This window comes from Hoplias malabaricus, chromosome 15 (assembly GCF_029633855.1).
Source record: "Hoplias malabaricus isolate fHopMal1 chromosome 15, fHopMal1.hap1, whole genome shotgun sequence".
In the NCBI taxonomy this organism is placed as follows: domain Eukaryota; kingdom Metazoa; phylum Chordata; class Actinopteri; order Characiformes; family Erythrinidae; genus Hoplias; species Hoplias malabaricus.
The window spans coordinates 26281786-26300698 of NC_089814.1; the positions used below are offsets into that span (position 1 = coordinate 26281786).

The window sequence follows — 18913 nt, forward strand, 5'->3', positions numbered from 1 at the left end:
CTGTAACTCTCCCGGATGTGGGGAAAACTGTAAAGGTGGACTCATCAGAGAACAATACATGTTTCACATTGTCCACAGCCCAAGATTTGCGCTCCTTGCACCATTGAAACCGACGTTTGGCGTTGGCATGAGTGACCAAAGATTTGGCTATAGAAGCCCGGCCGTGTATATTGATCCTGTGGAGCTCCCGACGGACAGTTCTGGTGGAAACAGGAGAGTTGAGGTGCACATTTAATTCTGCCGTGATTTGGGCAGCCATGGTTTTATGTTTTTTGGATAAAATCCGGGTTAGCACCTGAACACCCCTCATTTCAGACAGCTTCCTATTGCGTCCACAGTTAATCCTGTTGGATGTGTTTTGTCCTTCTTGGTGGTATGCTGACATTACCCTGGATACTGTGGCTCTTGATACATCACAAAGACTTGCTGTCTTGGTCACAGATTCGCCAGCAAGACGTGCACCAACAATTTGTCCTCTTTTGAACTCTGGTATGTCACCCTTAATGTTGTGTGCATTGCAATATTTTGAGCAAAACTGCTCGTACCCTGCTAATTGAACATTCACACTCTGCTCTTACTGGTGCAATGTGCAATTAATGAAAATCGGCCTCCAGGCTGGTCAAATTTAGCCATGAAACTTCCCACACTAAAATGACAGGTGTTTCAGTTTCATTATCCAACCCCTATATATATTATGTAATATATTTTGGACTGTGCTTATAAGAGGCGGCATGAATCGGAATCTGTAATGATGGCTCACAGTAAAATGTTACTGACAATTTGCAATCAAAATATAGAATGTAATATAAAGAAGCAACACTCTGGGATTTTTTTTTTTTTTTTTTTTTTTTTTTTTATTTCCCCCATTTTTTGGGGCAGTGGGGCATGTTTAGTACATTTCCCTCTCTCACACTAGAGTACAATCAGTTTTTGGGAAGAGGAGGGCATTATATGCCTCCTCTGATATCTACAAAGCCCTCAGCTGTACTGTTTTGTACTACATACAGTTTGTTCAGGTTTGTTAGTCAAGCTCAGAATCTTCTCCTATATTAGTCCAGATAAACTGAATATAAGAAAACACCCTGTTTATAACTTCAGACAAAATATGAAACATTTACAAGATGTTAAGAGCCAATAACATAATAAAAAAAATAAATAAATATTTTATGTATGTATAGATGTATGGATGGACCAGAGGGGCACATGCTGGAGACCCAGTGTTTGGTAGTTTCATCCTTCTGGGAAAAAACACTTTTTGCTTGCTCTTCTCCTTCCTCCCTCTTCCTCCTCACTGCTGCCATAGCCAACCAGAAGTTTCTGTCAGAAGGCTCAAGGAGCTCCATGCGTGACATTGGCCCAAGAAGGGAAGGAGTCCAGCCGGAACATGGCTGTTCCCCATGTGTTTATCCCCAAGTTGATGCACAAGATGCCAATGATGTTTAATATGAAGCCAGCCTTTGCCTTTAGAAAGAAATTTAAAAAAATGCAATTATCAGCCAACATAAGCAGTACAGCAAAAAGTGAATTAACACCTTAACATTTCACACACTACCACACACCCTCTTTACTGTAATTAATGGATGCAATTGCACTAGATGTTGCAGTATTTCTATACTTGATGGTAGGCAATACAACCACAGTCCAAGGGTCCTGGGGTTGTGGGTTCAAGCCCTACCTCAGGTGTCTGTCTGTGTTTGGTGTGTTCTCACTGTGTCTGTGTGGGTTTCTTCCCACAGTCAAAATTGATAAACATGATTGGTAGGTGGACTGGCCATACAAACTGTCCATAGGTGTGAGTGTGTGGTTCCCTGTCCAGGATGTGTTACTACCTTTTACCAGGGATTCCAGGTAGACACCGGACCCACCGTAAATCTCGGATAAGTGGTTAGAGACTATAACTTAATTCATTACAGAAAGTATTTGATAACCATATGAGGTCAAGTACTGAAAATTAATTCACTTTTTCTAAAGGGTGTCTAAAAAGTACTTTAAGACACAGTATATGTAATAAATGCTAGAGACCTTATGTAAAATTAGAGGTTTCTTTACCATATCCAACACTTTGAGGGTGCCGTAGGAGAAGGCAATAGCATTTGGTGGAGTGGCCACAGGAAGCATGAAGGCCAGTGAGGCGCAGATGGTGCAGGGCAGCATCACATACAGTGGGTGGAGCTCAATAGCTGTGGCCTGAAGAACAGAAAGCACACACTATGGGATGAAATCTGCTCCACAATGTCTTGTGGTCATACAAGGATATAGTCCCTATTCCATCCAAAAGCTATTTTATTATGAATATGAACCCATAATGAGTCTGTAATTCATTACATTTCTTACTGTACAATTCACTTATTTATGTCCAAAAGTTAAATGTGTTACAATAAATAGTAAAATAAGTATTTGCAGTTTTATAGTTATTGGTATTAGTTTTAAAAATAAAGTTTTAAAATTTCTGCTCTAGATACTAATAGGTTATTTATTATTATTATTATTTTTTTTTTTTACATTTGAACAACATAAGAAAAGACACATTAACCATTTAATTCTCAGTAAAATATTTTACTTGCATCTGTTGACAAAAAGCAACACAATGTAGAATATGTGAGGTCGTATGGTGTTGTTGTATGGTGTTACCATGGAGGCGAGGATGGGGAGGAAAAGCGTGGTAGTGGCAGTGTTGCTGGAGCATTCTGTGAAGGTGCCCACCAACAAACACAGAATCATAGAGATGGCGAAAGGTGGGATATTCTTTAGAGGAGCCAGACTCTGCCCCAGCCACAGGGACAAACCAGATTCCTATACAACACACACACACATTCAGCAGCATTTCATATCTGCTATAGGTCAGCCAAAAGTCTTCTAATATCTCTGCAAATCTTAAAGGTGCAATCTGTAATTTATTTACAGTACTCATAAATGACCAGTGTGTGTCATCAGAGATTTAGGAAATATGTTAAGCTGAAATACTGCCATTTGTGAGAGCTGTGCTTCAGCAAGTTTGCTCTTCTTTGAGGAGTGTCCATTCCAGAGCGGAACTCTACCGGAGTATCAGCCTGTGGTCCTGCCCTCTGTCTAATCCCATTAAAGTTACGTATCTCAGCCCGGGTTGCCAGGTATAACACAAAATAAAAGTATGCTATGCAATAAAGCATCCTGTTGCCATGGAAGTGACCAAGGGAACAGAGATAACATTAGGTTCTACTGGACCTAAATCTGCCTCAGCATCCTTCTAAAAGACTCCATGACCAGAGACGAGAAGAAATACCAGCAATGTATTTGAAAAATGAAGGCAGCTCAGAAGCAGCAAGACAAACTAAAATCTTATTACATGGAAGAATAGTTAAAGTTGGGTAATTTTCTCCTGAACAAAAATTGCATTTTTACTGATAAACTGTAAAAGTACAGAAGCTTATGGTAAATGGATTAAAGGTGTATACATGGTGTTTTTTGGGTATTATATAGAAAATGGAGGAAAGATGTAAACACTGATGTGTGTGTTTTAAACAAAGAAAATGAGGAATAACTGCATATCAATGTGTCTTAAAGAAACTGTCTTGATCAAAAAATTTCAAAATTCATCTTACACTTGTTTGTGTAATTCATTGTTACCTTTTGATCAACCTGCCAACAAACTTCGCAGCAGGTAGTGTCGCAGTCACACAGCTCCAGGGACCTGGAGGTTGTGGGTTCCATTCCCGCTCCGGGTGACTGTCTGTGAGGAGTTGGTGTGTTCTCCCCGTGTCTGCGTGGGTTTCCTCCCACAGTCCAAAAAAAACAAGTTGGTAGGTGGATTGGCAACTCAAAAGTGTCCGTAGGTGTGAGTGTGTGAGTGAATGTGTGTGTGTGTCTGTGTTGCCCTGTGAAGGACTGGTGCCCCCTCCAGGGTGTATTCCCGCCTTGTGCCCAATGATTCCAGGTAGGCTCTGGACCCACCGCGACCCTGAATTCCAGAGCGGAACTCTACCGGAGTATCAGCCTGTGGTCCTGCCCTCTGTCTAATCCCATTAAAGTTATGTATCTCAACCCGGGTTGCCAGGTATAACACAAAATAAAAGTATGCTATGCAATAAAGCATCCTGTTGCCATGGAAGTGACCAAGGGAACAGAGATAACATTAGGTTCTACTGGACCTAAATCTGCCTCAGCATCCTTCTAAAAGACTCCATGACCAGAGACGAGAAGAAATACCAGCAATGTATTTGAAAAATGAAGGCTCAGAAGCAGCAAGACAAACTAAAATCTTATTTACATGGAAGAATAGTTAAAGTTGGGTAATTTTCTCCTGAACAAAAACTGCATTTTTACTGATAAACTGTAAAAGTACAGAAGCTTATGGTAAATGGATTAAAGGTGTATACATGGTGTTTTTTGGGTATTATATAGAAAATGAAGGAAAGATGTAAACACTGATGTGTGTGTTTTAAACAAAGAAAATGAGGAATAACTGCATATCAATGTGTCTTGAAGAAACTGTCTTGATCAAAAAATTTCAAAATTCATCTTACACTTGTTTGTGTAATTCATTGTTACCTTTTGATCAACCTGCCAACAAACTTCGCAGCAGGTAGTGTCGCAGTCACACAGCTCCAGGGACCTGGAGGTTGTGGGTTCCATTCCCGCTCCGGGTGACTGTCTGTGAGGAGTTGGTGTGTTCTCCCCGTGTCTGCGTGGGTTTCCTCCCACAGTCCAAAAAAACAAGTTGGTAGGTGGATTGGCAACTCAAAAGTGTCCGTAGGTGTGAGTGTGTGAGTGAATGTGTGTGTGTTTGTCTGTGTTGCCCTGTGAAGGACTGGTGCCCCCTCCAGGGTGTATTCCCGCCTTGTGCCCAATGATTCCAGGTAGGCTCTGGACCCACCGCGACCCTGAATTGGATAAGCGGTTACAGATAATGAATGAATGAATGCCAACAAACTTGTACTTCACATCTGGGGAGGAGAGGGAGGAGGCAGACAACTCTAATTTTGAACCTGTATTGCAGTTCCCATTTTAAACAATAATGCTACATTTTTACATTTTAATTTATTGAATGTTACAAAATACATTAATTGCCTGTAACTGCGTATCCAGGTGGGTCTGGAGCCTACCCGGAGTCACTGGCCACAAGACAGGAACACACCCTGGAAGGGGCCCCAGTGTTACAAAATACAGTAGGACTGAATATCATGGGTGTTAGATTAAAAAACCATTGAACGGAAGACAATGGGAATATATCCTTCAAAGAATTTTTAAAAAGTGTGAAGTTGTATGCCCCATGACTTTTCCTAGGGGGTGGGATCTCAGAGTGCAGAGAATATCTTATTTCATGGCTCTGTGCTACTCAATTACTGTGTCTAACTAATCATGCGCTACCCTTATTTATGCAGCCACAACAGGAGCAAAGGGACAGCTCAGCAAAATAAGGCACTTGGGGTATTAAATAAGGAACATAAAATATCCTACAACATTTCTGTTTGGAAGTCCATCTGCAAATGCAAATACAAATGCAAATGTGATGGGTGTCATCATAAACATGCATTTTAACTGCTGTTTTATAGCTTTGTTTACATGAATGGAATGTATGCTGTAGAGAATGAGTGATATATTTTGCATTGAATATCTTTATTTAAAAAAAAGCCAGGGAAATTCACTTTCCCATGTTATGGGCCCGTTTAAAATGTTGTGTACGTTGTTAACTTTTAGGCAATATTATGCATTCTCTCACTGTGTGATTTTAAAAAGTTTCAGTTATTTACCTCACTGCCACTGGCCAAGGCGAATCCTCCTCCAAGCAGCAGGACAATGTTCCAGGGCATTCGTTCATGCACCACCTTCCAGGTGAGCAGAGCTGGAGGAGACTTCTGCTTCCTCGGAGTCTGGTTCTCACTGCTCTCTTCTGCTGAAGAGAAGGTTAAACCTCAGCATTAGCCCATGTGTTTATCTCCATTAAAAATTGATTATGAATGAATCTCCCATGATGCAACTGTCTAAAGCCAGAATCTCTGTCTGGGTGTACAGGAAGTTCCTGCCTTTTGCATGTTACTTAGCACCATGCTAGCCAACATGGAGGTCTGTTAGCTACACAACAAAGAGTGAAACCAACTTGTTCATATATACAATATTAATCATTTTAAGATAATTTTGCCAGTTTTAAGACATATGCTCAAAACAATAAATTTATATTCCAATAAAATTAGATTATTATAACCAGGATGATTTCATTTGCCAGGGTGTATATGAACAGATTTGGGCTGTTAGTATTCTCCTCAGAATTGTATGATGTTATTGTGTTAGCAGCAGTTCACTGGATTCATGTTTTGAAAGAAACCCTCCAAGCATTTTAGTGTGATGTGTTTCGATGAGACCTAGCCAAGGGTGGGATCTGGAATGGCTAAAATGGTGGGAAAGTATTGGTTAAGTAAAAAAAACCTGCATAATTTACAGTATATCCTCTGTAGTGATGTAATTTCTTTATTCTGTTTATGGAATCCCATTACCCTCTCCATCATCGTAATCTAGATTGCAGGAGCTGGTGCATGGCAACTCAGATGGGATGATGAAAAATAGAGTTGACATAAGAATGGCCACAGTGCCATCAGTCACAAACCTGTAACAGACATGAAAAGTAAATGCAAAAAGTAACTAAAACTATTTTTAAAGCATCTTTAAATGAGCAAGTAATCATTTTTACAAACAAAAGTGGAAAAATAGTGAATATGTACATTTTAAAATGTTTTGTTGTCACTGAATTAGCCACAAAGCTACATAGAGCAGGGTTAAAATCTTAAAATAGGTTTAGTACAGAAACTCTGATAAAACCAGGCCTCAAGCAGTCAGTATTAGTGGCAGTTTCATAACACAAAGAAAAAATATTGGAGAAAATGATTGATTGCTCTTTTAAAAACGTCTACAAAAATGTAACCCAAAAAAATTTTGAAATATCACACCCCTTCCACTGGAGGGAGCTCTGACTCTTTAGATCTAGTATATTTCAAACCATTGAAAAGTTCTGTGGAACAATATTTCACAATGATTAAATCTGAATATAAATAATATTTAATCAATATATCTATAATTGTGCCAAAAGCATAGCACATTGTTTGCTATCATGACAACTGACAAAAATATAAAATTGAAAATATATTTTAAATAATACAAAAATGAAATATAAATAAATATAATTGGACCAGTATTATTGTTATACATTTTTTAACACAACCTAATGAGACTACTGTCCTCCATTGCCAGCATCTGTATCAAATCTGTCCAAGCCATTGTAGAATATGTTTGGAGAATAAGCAATGATTTACCTCTTTGCACACTTGCTTTGCTTTGCTCTATGATACACCAAAGGCAGTTATAGATGAGAAAATTTAAATTCACTGCTTTTCAGAAGGAATGAAGCACTGTTTCCATGAGCTGGAAGGGTACCAATGAATGTGTCCACATAATTATAAGGACTTCAGCACAACTATGACTTCAGCCCAGATTTCAGCTTGCTATATTTTGCTGCAGTTATTGTTGTATGATTTTACATGTTCTCTTGCTATTACATAGTTCATAATAGGTTGAATGCCATTAGGTATTTTTAGGTATATTACAGGATAAAACTTAAATGCTTGTTTGCACTTACTGTCCTTTCTTGTTGAGTTCTGTAGCCCAGCCGGGCATAAAACCTGGTTCTCTAGTGAACCACAGCACCACCAGCGTCACAAAGACAGTGAGAACTGCACCTTCAGCAAACTTCATATTGCCCAGCTTCCTATATTCCTCCTTCATCACTTTATAAGCCTCTCGATCTCCTTCATTACTTGAGCCACAGCCAAAAGACTTCTTAAAACTAAAGACACAGGAACAGAGGGTACAAAGCACTTGTTGGACATTAGAAGTATATTAGACTATTTTAAACAAACAAATAAATAAATAAATAAAACCTACTTTTATAATAAAATATGGGAATGAACCATCAAAGTGGACTAGTATTCTGGCCTGGTTTACCTAGTCACCCTATGTGTAAAATCATTTCTACATTCAGTGGAAACATTTTAATCAACATGCCTCCAACAGAAGTGCTGCAAATAATGTGAGATGCTACATTGGCTTAGATTTTAAAGGTGATATTCACAATTTTAATTAAATACACTATTCAGAGAAAGTTCTGATATCAGGTATGTCTGCGCACTAGTGAACTCTCTGGTGTTTGTATGCAGACCTTAATAGAATCTGCAGGCAGTTGGATGGTGGAGAGACCTCTGAATGTTTAAAAAGCTTGAAAAGAGATGAGGATATTGCTCTCTTCCTCTGTGCATAAGTGGCTGGCTAGTGGTCAGGATTGATTGACACCACAGGGATTCGTAAAATTGTGATGCAATTTGTTTAATGCATGTTAAAAAGGCAAAAGTCACTCGTTGTTCTGTCTACTTAAATTCTTAATTAACTCATAATTGAACTCAGTTCAGTGAATGCATCATGCAGACATTTCCAGTTTGTCTGTCTCAAATTAAACATAAAAACTCACTTGACACCCAGGTACATGCACTGTAGCCACAGCCAGGAGAAAAGAAGCATCAGCACCATGTTGGGGAAGGCAAAGCCAAACCAGCTGGCAAAATTAATCACATCAGGGTTGTCTGGGAAGATGCTGTGAAGATAAGGATATTGTTTAAGAAATGCTTTTTAGGAAATGCTGGACACATATTTACAGTGGTTTATATGCAATACTGTGTGGTCATGGCATTAAGGTAGAGGTCTAGAAATGATGCTGGATGATAAGTTCTGGATCACAAATGTCACACTAGCTCATAAAAAAGGCTCCATCCATGTTGCTCCATCACTTGGCTCCACGGTCCAACACACATCTGTATTAACAGTGGTTTTCAGTGATTTTAAAGAGTTGTCTACAAAGTTTGGACATACATTCCTAGTTTACATTAAAAGTAATCAAATGAGACAACTTTGAGATTTGATTGGCTGAAGACTCTTACTCGTCCATCTGGCCTTTGAGGATGAGGTTTGGAGTGGTGCCTGTTAAGGTGGCCGTTCCACCGATGCTGGCCGAGTAACACACACACAGGCTCATGCCTTTATTCAGTAAAAGGTACTTCTGCTCCCGAGCCTTCCTCTTTGCCTCTAAGGCTGAGTTCCATTCACATTCTTCATCAGAAACTTCACCTGTTAGCAGCAAAGGTGGGAAATGTTATTTCTTCTCATTTATGAGTTCTACTGCAACTAGACCAGTGTTTAACCCTCTGTATCCTGCAGACCCCCAGCAATATATAATAATTTTCACAGCCGTGTTCATTTAACAGTTGGACCAACTACCCCAGGGTATTTCAGTGGTTGTAGTCCCACCTAAAGTCAGCATTGCAGTCACTTTCATGAAATGCACAATCCTTTGTCAATAAAGATTCAGTGAATTAAAACCTAGTCTACCATGTAATTAGCAAGCAATTGGCTAAGCACTGCTGCATATGGCTTCCAGAGACTTTTCATATTAATCTCATTTTTGTGGTAGATACATCCCATCATATGGCAACAGTCTGTAATGCTTGTCATAGCTACCTTTCTTCAACCCCTTTGAAATTATCTTGTTACCCCAAGGTTGATGATAACTCTTACTGTAATAATTAGTTCTGCATATTGACAAGTTTTGTCAACTGCTATTTATCATTAGTGCAACACAGGTTCACTCAAAACTATTTAACCCCAAAGATGGTTTATATATATATATATATATATATATATATATATATGTGTGTGTGTGTGTGTGTGTGTGTGTGTGTGTGTGTGTGGGAAATTTTTCATATATATATATATATATATATATATATATATATATATATATATATATATATATATATATATATATATATATATATATATATATATATAAATCTGCAAAAGATATGAACAGTCTATAATTTTAAGTGTAGTTTTAGTGAGAGAAAGTGAGAGAAAGAATATCTAAAAGAAAATCCAGAAAATCACAGAAGATCCCTCTAGCAAACAAGACTTGATACTTGGTGGCAAAACCCTTGTTGGCAAGCACAGCAGTCAGACATTTTTTGTAGTTGATGGTGAGGTTTGTGCACATGTCAGGAGGAATTTTGGTCCACTCATCTTTTCAGATCATTTCTAAATCATTGAGATTTTAAGGTTATCGCTTGGTAACTCAGACCTTCAGCTCCCTCCATAAGTTTTCTATGGGATTAAGGTCTGGAGACTGGCTAAGCCACTCCATGACCTCAATGTGCTTCTGTTTGAGACACTCCTTTGTTGCCTTGGCTGTATGTTTTGGGTCATTGTCGTGCTGGAAGACCCAGCCACTACTCATTTTTAATGTCCTGGTGGAGGGAAGGAGGTTGTCATTCAGGATTTTACAGTACATGGCTCCATCCATTCTCCCATTGATGCGGTGAAGTAGTCTGATGCTCTTAGCAGAGAAACACCCCAAAAACATGTTTCCACCTCCATGCTTGACTGTGGGGGGCGGTGTTCTATGGGTCATAGTCAGCATTTCTTTTCCTCCAAACACGGTGAGTTGAGTTAAGGCCAAAGAGCTCAATTTTTGTCTCATCTGACCAGAGCACCTTTTCCCAGTCACTCTCAGAATCATCCAGGGGTTCATTGGCAAACTTCAGACGGGCCTGCACATGTACCTTCTTGAGCACGGGGACGTTACGGATTTTAATCCATTAGGGCATAATGTGTTACCAATGGTTTTCTTGGTGACTGTGGTCCCAGCTGCCTTAAGATCATTAACAAGTTCCCACCATGTAGTTTTAGGCTGATCTCTCACCTTCCTCATGATCAAGGATACCCCACAAGGTGAGATTTTGCATGGAGCCCCAGATCAAGGTTGACAGTCATTTTGTATTTCTTCCATTTTCTTACAATGGCACCAACATTTGTCTCTTTCTCAACCAGTGTCTTCAACCCATGGTTTTCTAGCCTATATATATATATATATATATTGTAATGGATACGATGAATGTGTATTAATATCTAATAAGAAATTTTGACTTTCTGAAGATGTGATTTTAAATACCCAAGCCTTCGCTAGTTTTCAGAGACATCTCCAACAAAAATCGGAATGTGAGATTAGCATCCAGAGCAGGCTTGTAAAACCTCACTCCAGGACGTTTACCACCCAAGGTCCCAGGGTCAAGAAGAGAATGTCTGCAAAATGCAGAGAAACAAACAGACTCAAACTTGATTAAAACTGTTCTCTCACACCTTTTGAAAGATTGTTAAACAAAACAATCACAAACCTTAATTCCCATTGGTTTAAAACAATTTGTTTTAACAAAGTTACATATATGTGCACAACTGTTTGAAATTAATCCTGTTTTGACAATCAAAATAGGTGGAACTAATTCACGTGTTTAAAGTAATTTTTGTTTATATGAATTTATGTAGTACCAAGGTAGCCACATACTATGTGTTTAGTTGGTTAATAATTATATAGAACATGGTTGTCTTTTTCTTAATGATATTACTTTGTGTTGAAGATGACCTACTTTTCTAAGCTTTTAGACAGGTAAGGACAGTACATATTAGTTAATGGCTCCCAATAATTAATTATCATTGACTCCGCTATGTAGTGCTACTGCCACCGCAACGTGTGCATACTACTTCCACTACAATATATATATATATATATATATATATATACAGAACTGTTTTTCTGGCAGTGTATTTTAACAATGATTTATTTAAAAAAATTATTACTCTGGTCTTTGATGAAATTGTCCACGGGAAGTTTGGTGGTTGTGACTTCAGACATTACAAAGGCCTGATTATCTCTGCCCTCCTTCAGCTCTCTTTCATCACTCTCTGCCTCTGTGTTACAGAGCTGCTCCAGAACGGCCTGAGCTATGGGCAGCATCATAGCTGTAGTAGCTGTGTTACTGATCCACATAGAAAGGAATGCTGTCACACTCATGAAGCCAAGCATCAGCCTAAAGAAAAGTAGAGGAAGGAAATGGAAGTGAATAAGAAAATGTCCCAGTCCAAATCATCTTCAAAATGTCTTTATGGGTCAAAGAAATTAATTATTTGCAATATAAGTTAAAGGAGCTATAACTGACATAATATGAAGAATTTAATTGCTTTGTGGACCCTGAATGAGCATGATTTTCCCAATTGAGCAGGTCCCTCAGATGGGGCAACTATCTTAAAAAATAGTTTGGTATAGAGTCTAGGGCACTCCATGAAAAAAAAATAACATATTGCTCCTTATTGAGATTGCGTTCCAGGTACTGACCATTTCTATTGGTTCATACTTTATGAATGTGTCACACACTGCAGAGGATATCTGTCTTCAAATGATCACTGAATGCAAATATTGAAAAATGGAAATGCATGGGTTTTTGGACAGTGAACATATAAGAAACCTTTTAGTGGATTTTCTAATATTTCCATGCAGTCTATATATTGGAGCATATTGTTCAAATGCTACTATGGGATATTTACAATCCTTAAGAAAATGAAATTCAGCTACACTAAATCAGCGTTTTTATCCTAATTATATTATGGTTTGCACTAGCTCATCTTTCATACTGCATCAATACCTGCTGATAAAATGATCTTCATTGATATATAGTCATGTCATCTTGTGGAGTTAACGTTATGTGTTATTTTTTCATCTAGCTTTATTATATACACTACACTGATCACACACAGCTGCATATCTGCGCTTTATGTACATTCTGTATAAAGTGCTGCTGTAATGTGTTACACCATGTATCTGAAGAGCCATGTTTGTTCCAATATATACAAGTCATAATGAGGAATGGCAATAAACTTGACTTAATAAGAACATTCTCTTACAGAGCAGGTCGAACTCCCACGATCAGTAGGACCCTGAGTGCAATGCGTTTGTGTAAGTTCCAGTGCTCCACAGCTATAGCCACCAGCAGCCCACCGATAAACAGCATGTTAGAGTCCTTCAGGTACATCACACACACCTGCCACAAGCACAAATATAGTGAAGCTTTGCACTATAGATTACTGTTAAGTCTTGTTCTTTAATGTTCAGGATTTCACAGGACCAACACTGGTTTGTGGTGGTGGTGTGTTAGGGTGTGTTGTGCTGGCGCAAGTGGATAAGACACAGCAGTGTGGCTGGAGTTTTAAAACGTGTGTCCACTCATGATCCCCACCTACTGTGTTGGTTTTGTAAATGAAAAGTCAGAGTAATTAGCTGATATGTTGCTGCACAGTTTGTGTTTTCATCTTTTAGTCCTTCATCAGTTAAAAAGTGGACGCTGTTAATGAGAATGATTTACCAGCCAAATGATACCTGCCCTGTGGTAGTCCTAAATTGAGCACCAGTGAGAGTGGGCTAACAGAGCAACTGATGGACTACCAGCTATAATAGTAAAACTACAAAATACAGCTGTATGGACAGTGGAGCTGGTAAAATGGAAAATAAGTGTAGGAACAATGAGGTAATTTTACTGTTAAAGCTGATCAGTGTATATGTGTGTGTAAAATGCACATTCATGTTTGTATTTAATGTTACTAGTAGTTCACATCTCAGTTCACACTACAGACTGACAGAAGGTGAAGTATTACCTGATAATGCATAAAACAGCTTTTATGAGCTATAAAATGAAATCTCCAGAGTCATTCCATATAAAAAGATTATGGAAAATTACTTTGTCTGCATTAAAGCACTGAGCTGGCATAATTTTATTGAAAATGTGCCAGGAAATCACCGGTTGTGAACCCTGCTCGCTATCTTATCTCTCAAGAGCCTGTATTATTCTACTTCTATTACTTTGTGTGACATTGAGAGTAAAAATAAAATAGATTAGCTGTGGTATACTTTTATTCTCTATTCACTGTTGATTCCTAAAGAAGCCTTCAAGGCTGTGGTTTCAATTACAGATGTCACTTTACTGTAGGTCATTGTTCCTATAAAGCATCTTTTAAGGCTTTTTCCAACAAGACTCTAGTGCCATAAAAGCCCATTTAAATCGTTTCAGAGATGTTATGAACCTGATGATTGTTGGAATAAGCCTTGACAGACTGTGGTTTGTGTCACTTGTCATGAATGGATCATGTCATCTTAAGGATACTGACCCACAGTGTAATATTTCCCAGTTGAAATAAAATGCTAGGTTACTAAATGGTTGGTTCAGATAAAAACATTTAATTGGCCTAGAATCATTAGAGGTTCTTAAACCTTTAACAAGGTCCTTCGAACTAACACTAAGTATCTGACATCTAAGACACACTCCAGTGAATATCAAGTTTTTAGATGTGTAAACATGTCTTAGAAGAGTTTTGTTTTTATGCTAGCATTGGCATCATGGGTGAAATTAGCAATGTTAGCTATTCTCAGATGGCCAAAGGCTGAAAAATTGCAAACCCACGGAATCAATACTTTCAACTTGAGGGTTGTGGCTTTTAAGCTGCAGGTGGGTGGTCAAGTGGAGATAAAGGTGGGTTGCTAATTGTATATAAATCAGTAGGCAAAAGTTTAGAGTTATGTCTATATTTAGATTATTTTATTATTGAAAATATCTTCTAACTATGTCCTTTTGATGAACAGAGATGTGATTTAAAGGGTTTCATCGATGACAGAGTAAAAATCCACAGAAAATGGAGATATTGGTTTTTTCCTTGAGACAGAGAAGATATAAGACTCTTTAAAAAAAAAAAAGGTGAATGCATGGACTCTTCAGCATTTTAACTCTTGTCACACTAACTCTTTTTACCAAGTTCTAGAAAGTTCAGGTCCAGTCCAAAACTCTTAAACCCAAAGCATTGCTCTACTGTAAAAAAAACAGTGATCAGTTACATTTTACTATCAGTTGTTTTAATTTAACACAGCCTTGTAGTCACTGAACTACTAGAACAATATGTTATGTTATGTTATGTTATGTTATGTTATGTTATGTTATATTACGTTATGTTGAATGTCTTTTGTCATGTTACATGTCCATGACATCTTACCTGACTAGATTCCATGATGCCTAACAGGGGGAACAGGATGACGGGCAGTAATGCAGTAACTGCCAGGGGCATACACTCTGTGCACCAGTACAGTGCCATCAGAATAATAACAAATCCACATTTTGCCTCCTGCACAACACAATCAAAATTGTTATTGCAATTCATTTTACACAAAACCTAGTATACATATGAAATCACCAAAAAAAAAAAGTGTTGCATTCATATGGTCATTAACTCAGGAGTAAAAAATTGAATGCTAAATGTGTACCACATGCTGGCGTTTTTGTGTGTTTTTTGACCTGCCTTGTAACTCACTCCATCACTCCCTCAGTCATTCACATTTAACAAAATGCTTTAATAATTAGCTAATTATCTGGATCATGTGTTGGGGACAGTTAAATCTGACAAAAACAGTTAAATCTGTTTCCCTGTAAAACTGGCTAGGATACCCCTGGCACTATTATTTATTGTCTTTGGTGCTTCATAAGAGTGGTGTTTCATGACACTGTGCATCTTTGTTACCTAATGCAGAGTCTAACATTTTTAATTGAGTTTAATTGAGTTTAATTGTTTGCCATAATCATCATCATCATTTGAAATTAACAAACTTCACTGTTTCAATATAATGTTTTCTAAAAACAAAAAGATCAGATCATTCATTCATTCATTCATTGTCTGTAACAGTTCAGGGTTGGGAGTCTACCTGGAATCACTGGGTGCAAGGCAGGAACACACCCTGGAGGGGGCGCCAATCCTTCACAGGGCAACACACACACTCACACATTCACTCTCACCTATGGACAATTCTGAGTCACTAATCCACCTACTAATATATTTTGGGATTGTGGGAGGAAACCGGAGCACCCAGAGAAAACCCACGTGGACACAGGGAGAACACACCAAACGCCTCACGGTCACCCAGACTTGAACCCACAGCCTCCAGTTCCCTGGAGCTGTGTGACAGTAACACTACATGTGCCACCCAATGATCAGGTAATTTTATTTTAAACTATCAACTTTCAAACTATTATTTGCAGCATATATAATATACAATATATAATTGCAGCAATTTCATAAAAAAATTAAAATGTTTTGGTTTATTTCATTTTCCAATATGTCTTATTCCCCATTAAAAGTATCTGAAGTTGCTATTACATAACCCCATATAACCAAGATCATGTGTTGAACATACATAACCCTTGGCCACAGACAGCCATAAAAATTTCCATGCATTCTGACTTGTTATCTAAAGACTGCTGGGTTTTATGACTCCAAAAGAAACATCAGAAGATCGTTTACACTCTTCTGACCCTCTAGTCATTCTATGTATGTACACACGAAAATAAAGCATTGATAGTGTTAATGAGTAAACTCTTTGCCACTAAAAGTGCTGTGGTTTCTTGACTCCAACAAAGTAAAATAGCACTGATTCTGTAAAACGCACACTGTAAAAAACATGCTCTCAGCTCAGTCATTAAGAATTTTTATTTTGGGATTATGCTAAAGAAACAAACGTCTACTACCTTTCTATTTATAATGTTACTAATAGTTGGATTGCATTGTTGGAAATTGTTCACAGAATACAAACAATGATGTATAAGCGCAAAACAGTTTTGGTCCCTATGGTCCCATCAGTCTCTACAACTTCAACTATCTTTTTTTTTTTTTATGTTTTTATATTTAGAGAAAATACCACGGCTGTATCTTAAATGTCCTCAATGCTGTCTTCTGAGGCAGTATTCTGGGGGGGTTAGGTGTAATATCTATATTGTATCATCAGAAGCAAATACCAAATGCATCTGTGACACCAATCCTTCACAGGGTGACACACACATATTCACTCACACACTCACACCTATGGACACATTTGAGTCGCCAATCCACCTTCCAACGTGAGCTTTTGGACCTGGAGGAAACATTTGCATACAAAGGAAGAACACACCAAACTCCTCACAGGTCTCTGGAGCTGTGTGACAGTGACACTACATGCTGTGCCACCAAGCCACCCAGATTATTTTGTCTAATGTATGCTAATGTGTATTGTTGCTTTCCAATTGTGTCACAAATTTAATTGCAGGTATCTTCATGTCAAAATGCAGGTTGCTGCCGTCTGTTTTGGACACAGTCTACATGTCTACATGTCATGACTTTATAGAAATTCCTGTTGCAGATACACGACTTATAACTTAACTCTCTATAGAAAACAATGACAAAAGAATTGGGCAAACAGGGACTATATCTATCACCACATCTATTGCCCAAGGACTATAGATGTGGTGTAGTGTTTGTGCCCAAGAAGATATTCAAACACTGTGTACAGGGCATAACTGATAATTCATGGTTCTACATCATTTAAGGATATTGTGTCCTTCTCTTACCAACATTTCATTTCTGAGATATGAAGTTTAGTAATTTCAAAAGAACTGCAAGTTATAACTCATGTTTGTCTCTACAGTACGATATTGCTGAATGCAAGCTCTTACCGAGGTGGGGATGAGGATGGGCAGAGGGAGCAGGATGTAGGGGGTGATGAAGATGATCAAGTAGTTCCTGTAAGTCCACAGAAAGAGTCCAATTTCTTTCAGCAATGTGCAGAATATGCTTTTATTTGGCATCTTGAGAGGTGGAGGAGTGCGCTCACTCTGTGTGAAGAGAGGGATAATGAGAGATGGACTATTAGTAATTTTCAGTTTATAAGCGTTATCTTGGCAAGAAAATTACTCATTAACAGAGAGCAGGGGAGGAAGAGGGTCAGTGTCTGAATTATACCAACACAATACATTGCATTTAAAACATTCTGGACTCTGCAGCAAAAAATCTTAATTTTAAAGTTAGGTATACAATTTTAGATTTAGGTATACAGTTAGGGTGAGGCAACGTTTTAAGGGTGTTTTTTTCACTCAGGGTTGCCAGATAGTCACCATACATATTAGCAAATATTGGGAAATGTTTTATGTACATTTTCATCATGATTTGAGAGTATCCATTACATTACATTTTCCACTTCCATTACATTTGTACATTTACATACATTTATAAGTTGGATGAAAGTAACTAGTTATATATAAATACTAGATTACTAAATTAATTTAAGACTTAGATGTAAACTATTTATGTACTCATAATTTACTGTGCTTACACTTAAAATATACTTAAAGCATATTTTTATAAAGGGGGAGAATTTAGTCCCAAATATACATGTGCATCTCAATAATAAAAAAACATCAAAAAATGTATTTATTTCAGCAATTCATTTCACATAGTCATCATCATCATCATCTTCTTCTATTCCGCTTTTCCATTTCAGGGTCGTGGTATTTCACAAAGTAAAACTCATATTATATAGATCACTACATACATTCATTCATTATCTGTAACCATCCATCCATCCATCCATTATCTGTAACCGCTTATCCAATTCAGGGTTGCGGTGGGTTCAGAGCCTACCTGGAATCATTGGGCGCAAGGCAGGAATACACCCTGGAGGGGGCGCCAGTCTTTCACAGGGCTCACTACATACAGAATGATCTATTTTAAAAATTATTTTTTGTACAGTGGCACGGTGGCGCAGCAGGTAGTGTCACAGTCACACAGCTCCAGGGACCTGGAGGCTGTGGGTTCGATTCCCGCTCCGGGTGACTGACTGTGAGGAGTTGGTGTGTTCTCCCCGTGTCTGCGTGGGTTTCCTCCGGGTGCTCCGGTTTCCTCCCACAGTCCAAAAACACACGTAGGTAGGTGGATTGGCGACTCAGAAGTGTCCGTAGGTGTGAGTGAATGTGTGTCTGTGTTGCCCTGTGAAGGACTGCCTCCAGGGTGTATTCCTGCCTTGCGCCCAATGATTCCAGGTAGGCTCTGGACCCACCGCGACCCTGAATTGGATAAGTGGTTACAGATAATGAAAATGAATTTTTTGCACAGAAATATTGGCCTGCTGAAAAGTTACAGTATATGCACTCGATACTTTTGTATAAATTAC

General features: G+C 38.3%; 1 protein-coding gene across 1 annotated transcript; it reads right to left on the reverse strand.

Annotated features, from left to right (window-relative positions):
• Window positions 1–1018: 1018 nt before the first annotated feature.
• Window positions 1019–17501, reverse strand: slc13a2 (solute carrier family 13 member 2). The gene is made up of 12 exons (XM_066645548.1): window positions 17421–17501; window positions 14938–15066; window positions 12805–12941; window positions 11704–11933; window positions 8958–9144; window positions 8492–8614; window positions 7607–7813; window positions 6471–6580; window positions 5730–5869; window positions 2632–2793; window positions 2050–2187; window positions 1019–1461 (listed from the first exon to the last, which is right to left on the reverse strand). The coding sequence occupies exons 2-12, from the start codon at window positions 15034–15036 to the stop codon at window positions 1330–1332; spliced, it is 1665 nt and encodes a 554-aa protein (XP_066501645.1). The 5' UTR covers window positions 15037–15066; window positions 17421–17501; the 3' UTR covers window positions 1019–1329.
• Window positions 17502–18913: the final 1412 nt, after the last annotated feature.

What these genes read in the sequence shown, in the direction of transcription:
- slc13a2 (XM_066645548.1), bottom strand. Translation starts at nt 15,036, where the DNA reads ATGGCACTGTACTGGTGCACAGAGTGTATGCCCCTGGCAGTTACTGCA. An exon ending in CTCAAAGGCCAGATGGACGA is followed by an intron (nt 8,615 to 8,957) that starts GTAAGAGTCTTC and finishes TTATCTTCACAG; the next exon opens with CATCTTCCCAGACAACCCTG. An exon ending in CCTTGGCCAGTGGCAGTGAG is followed by an intron (nt 2,794 to 5,729) that starts GTAAATAACTGA and finishes TGTGTTGTATAG; the next exon opens with GAATCTGGTTTGTCCCTGTG.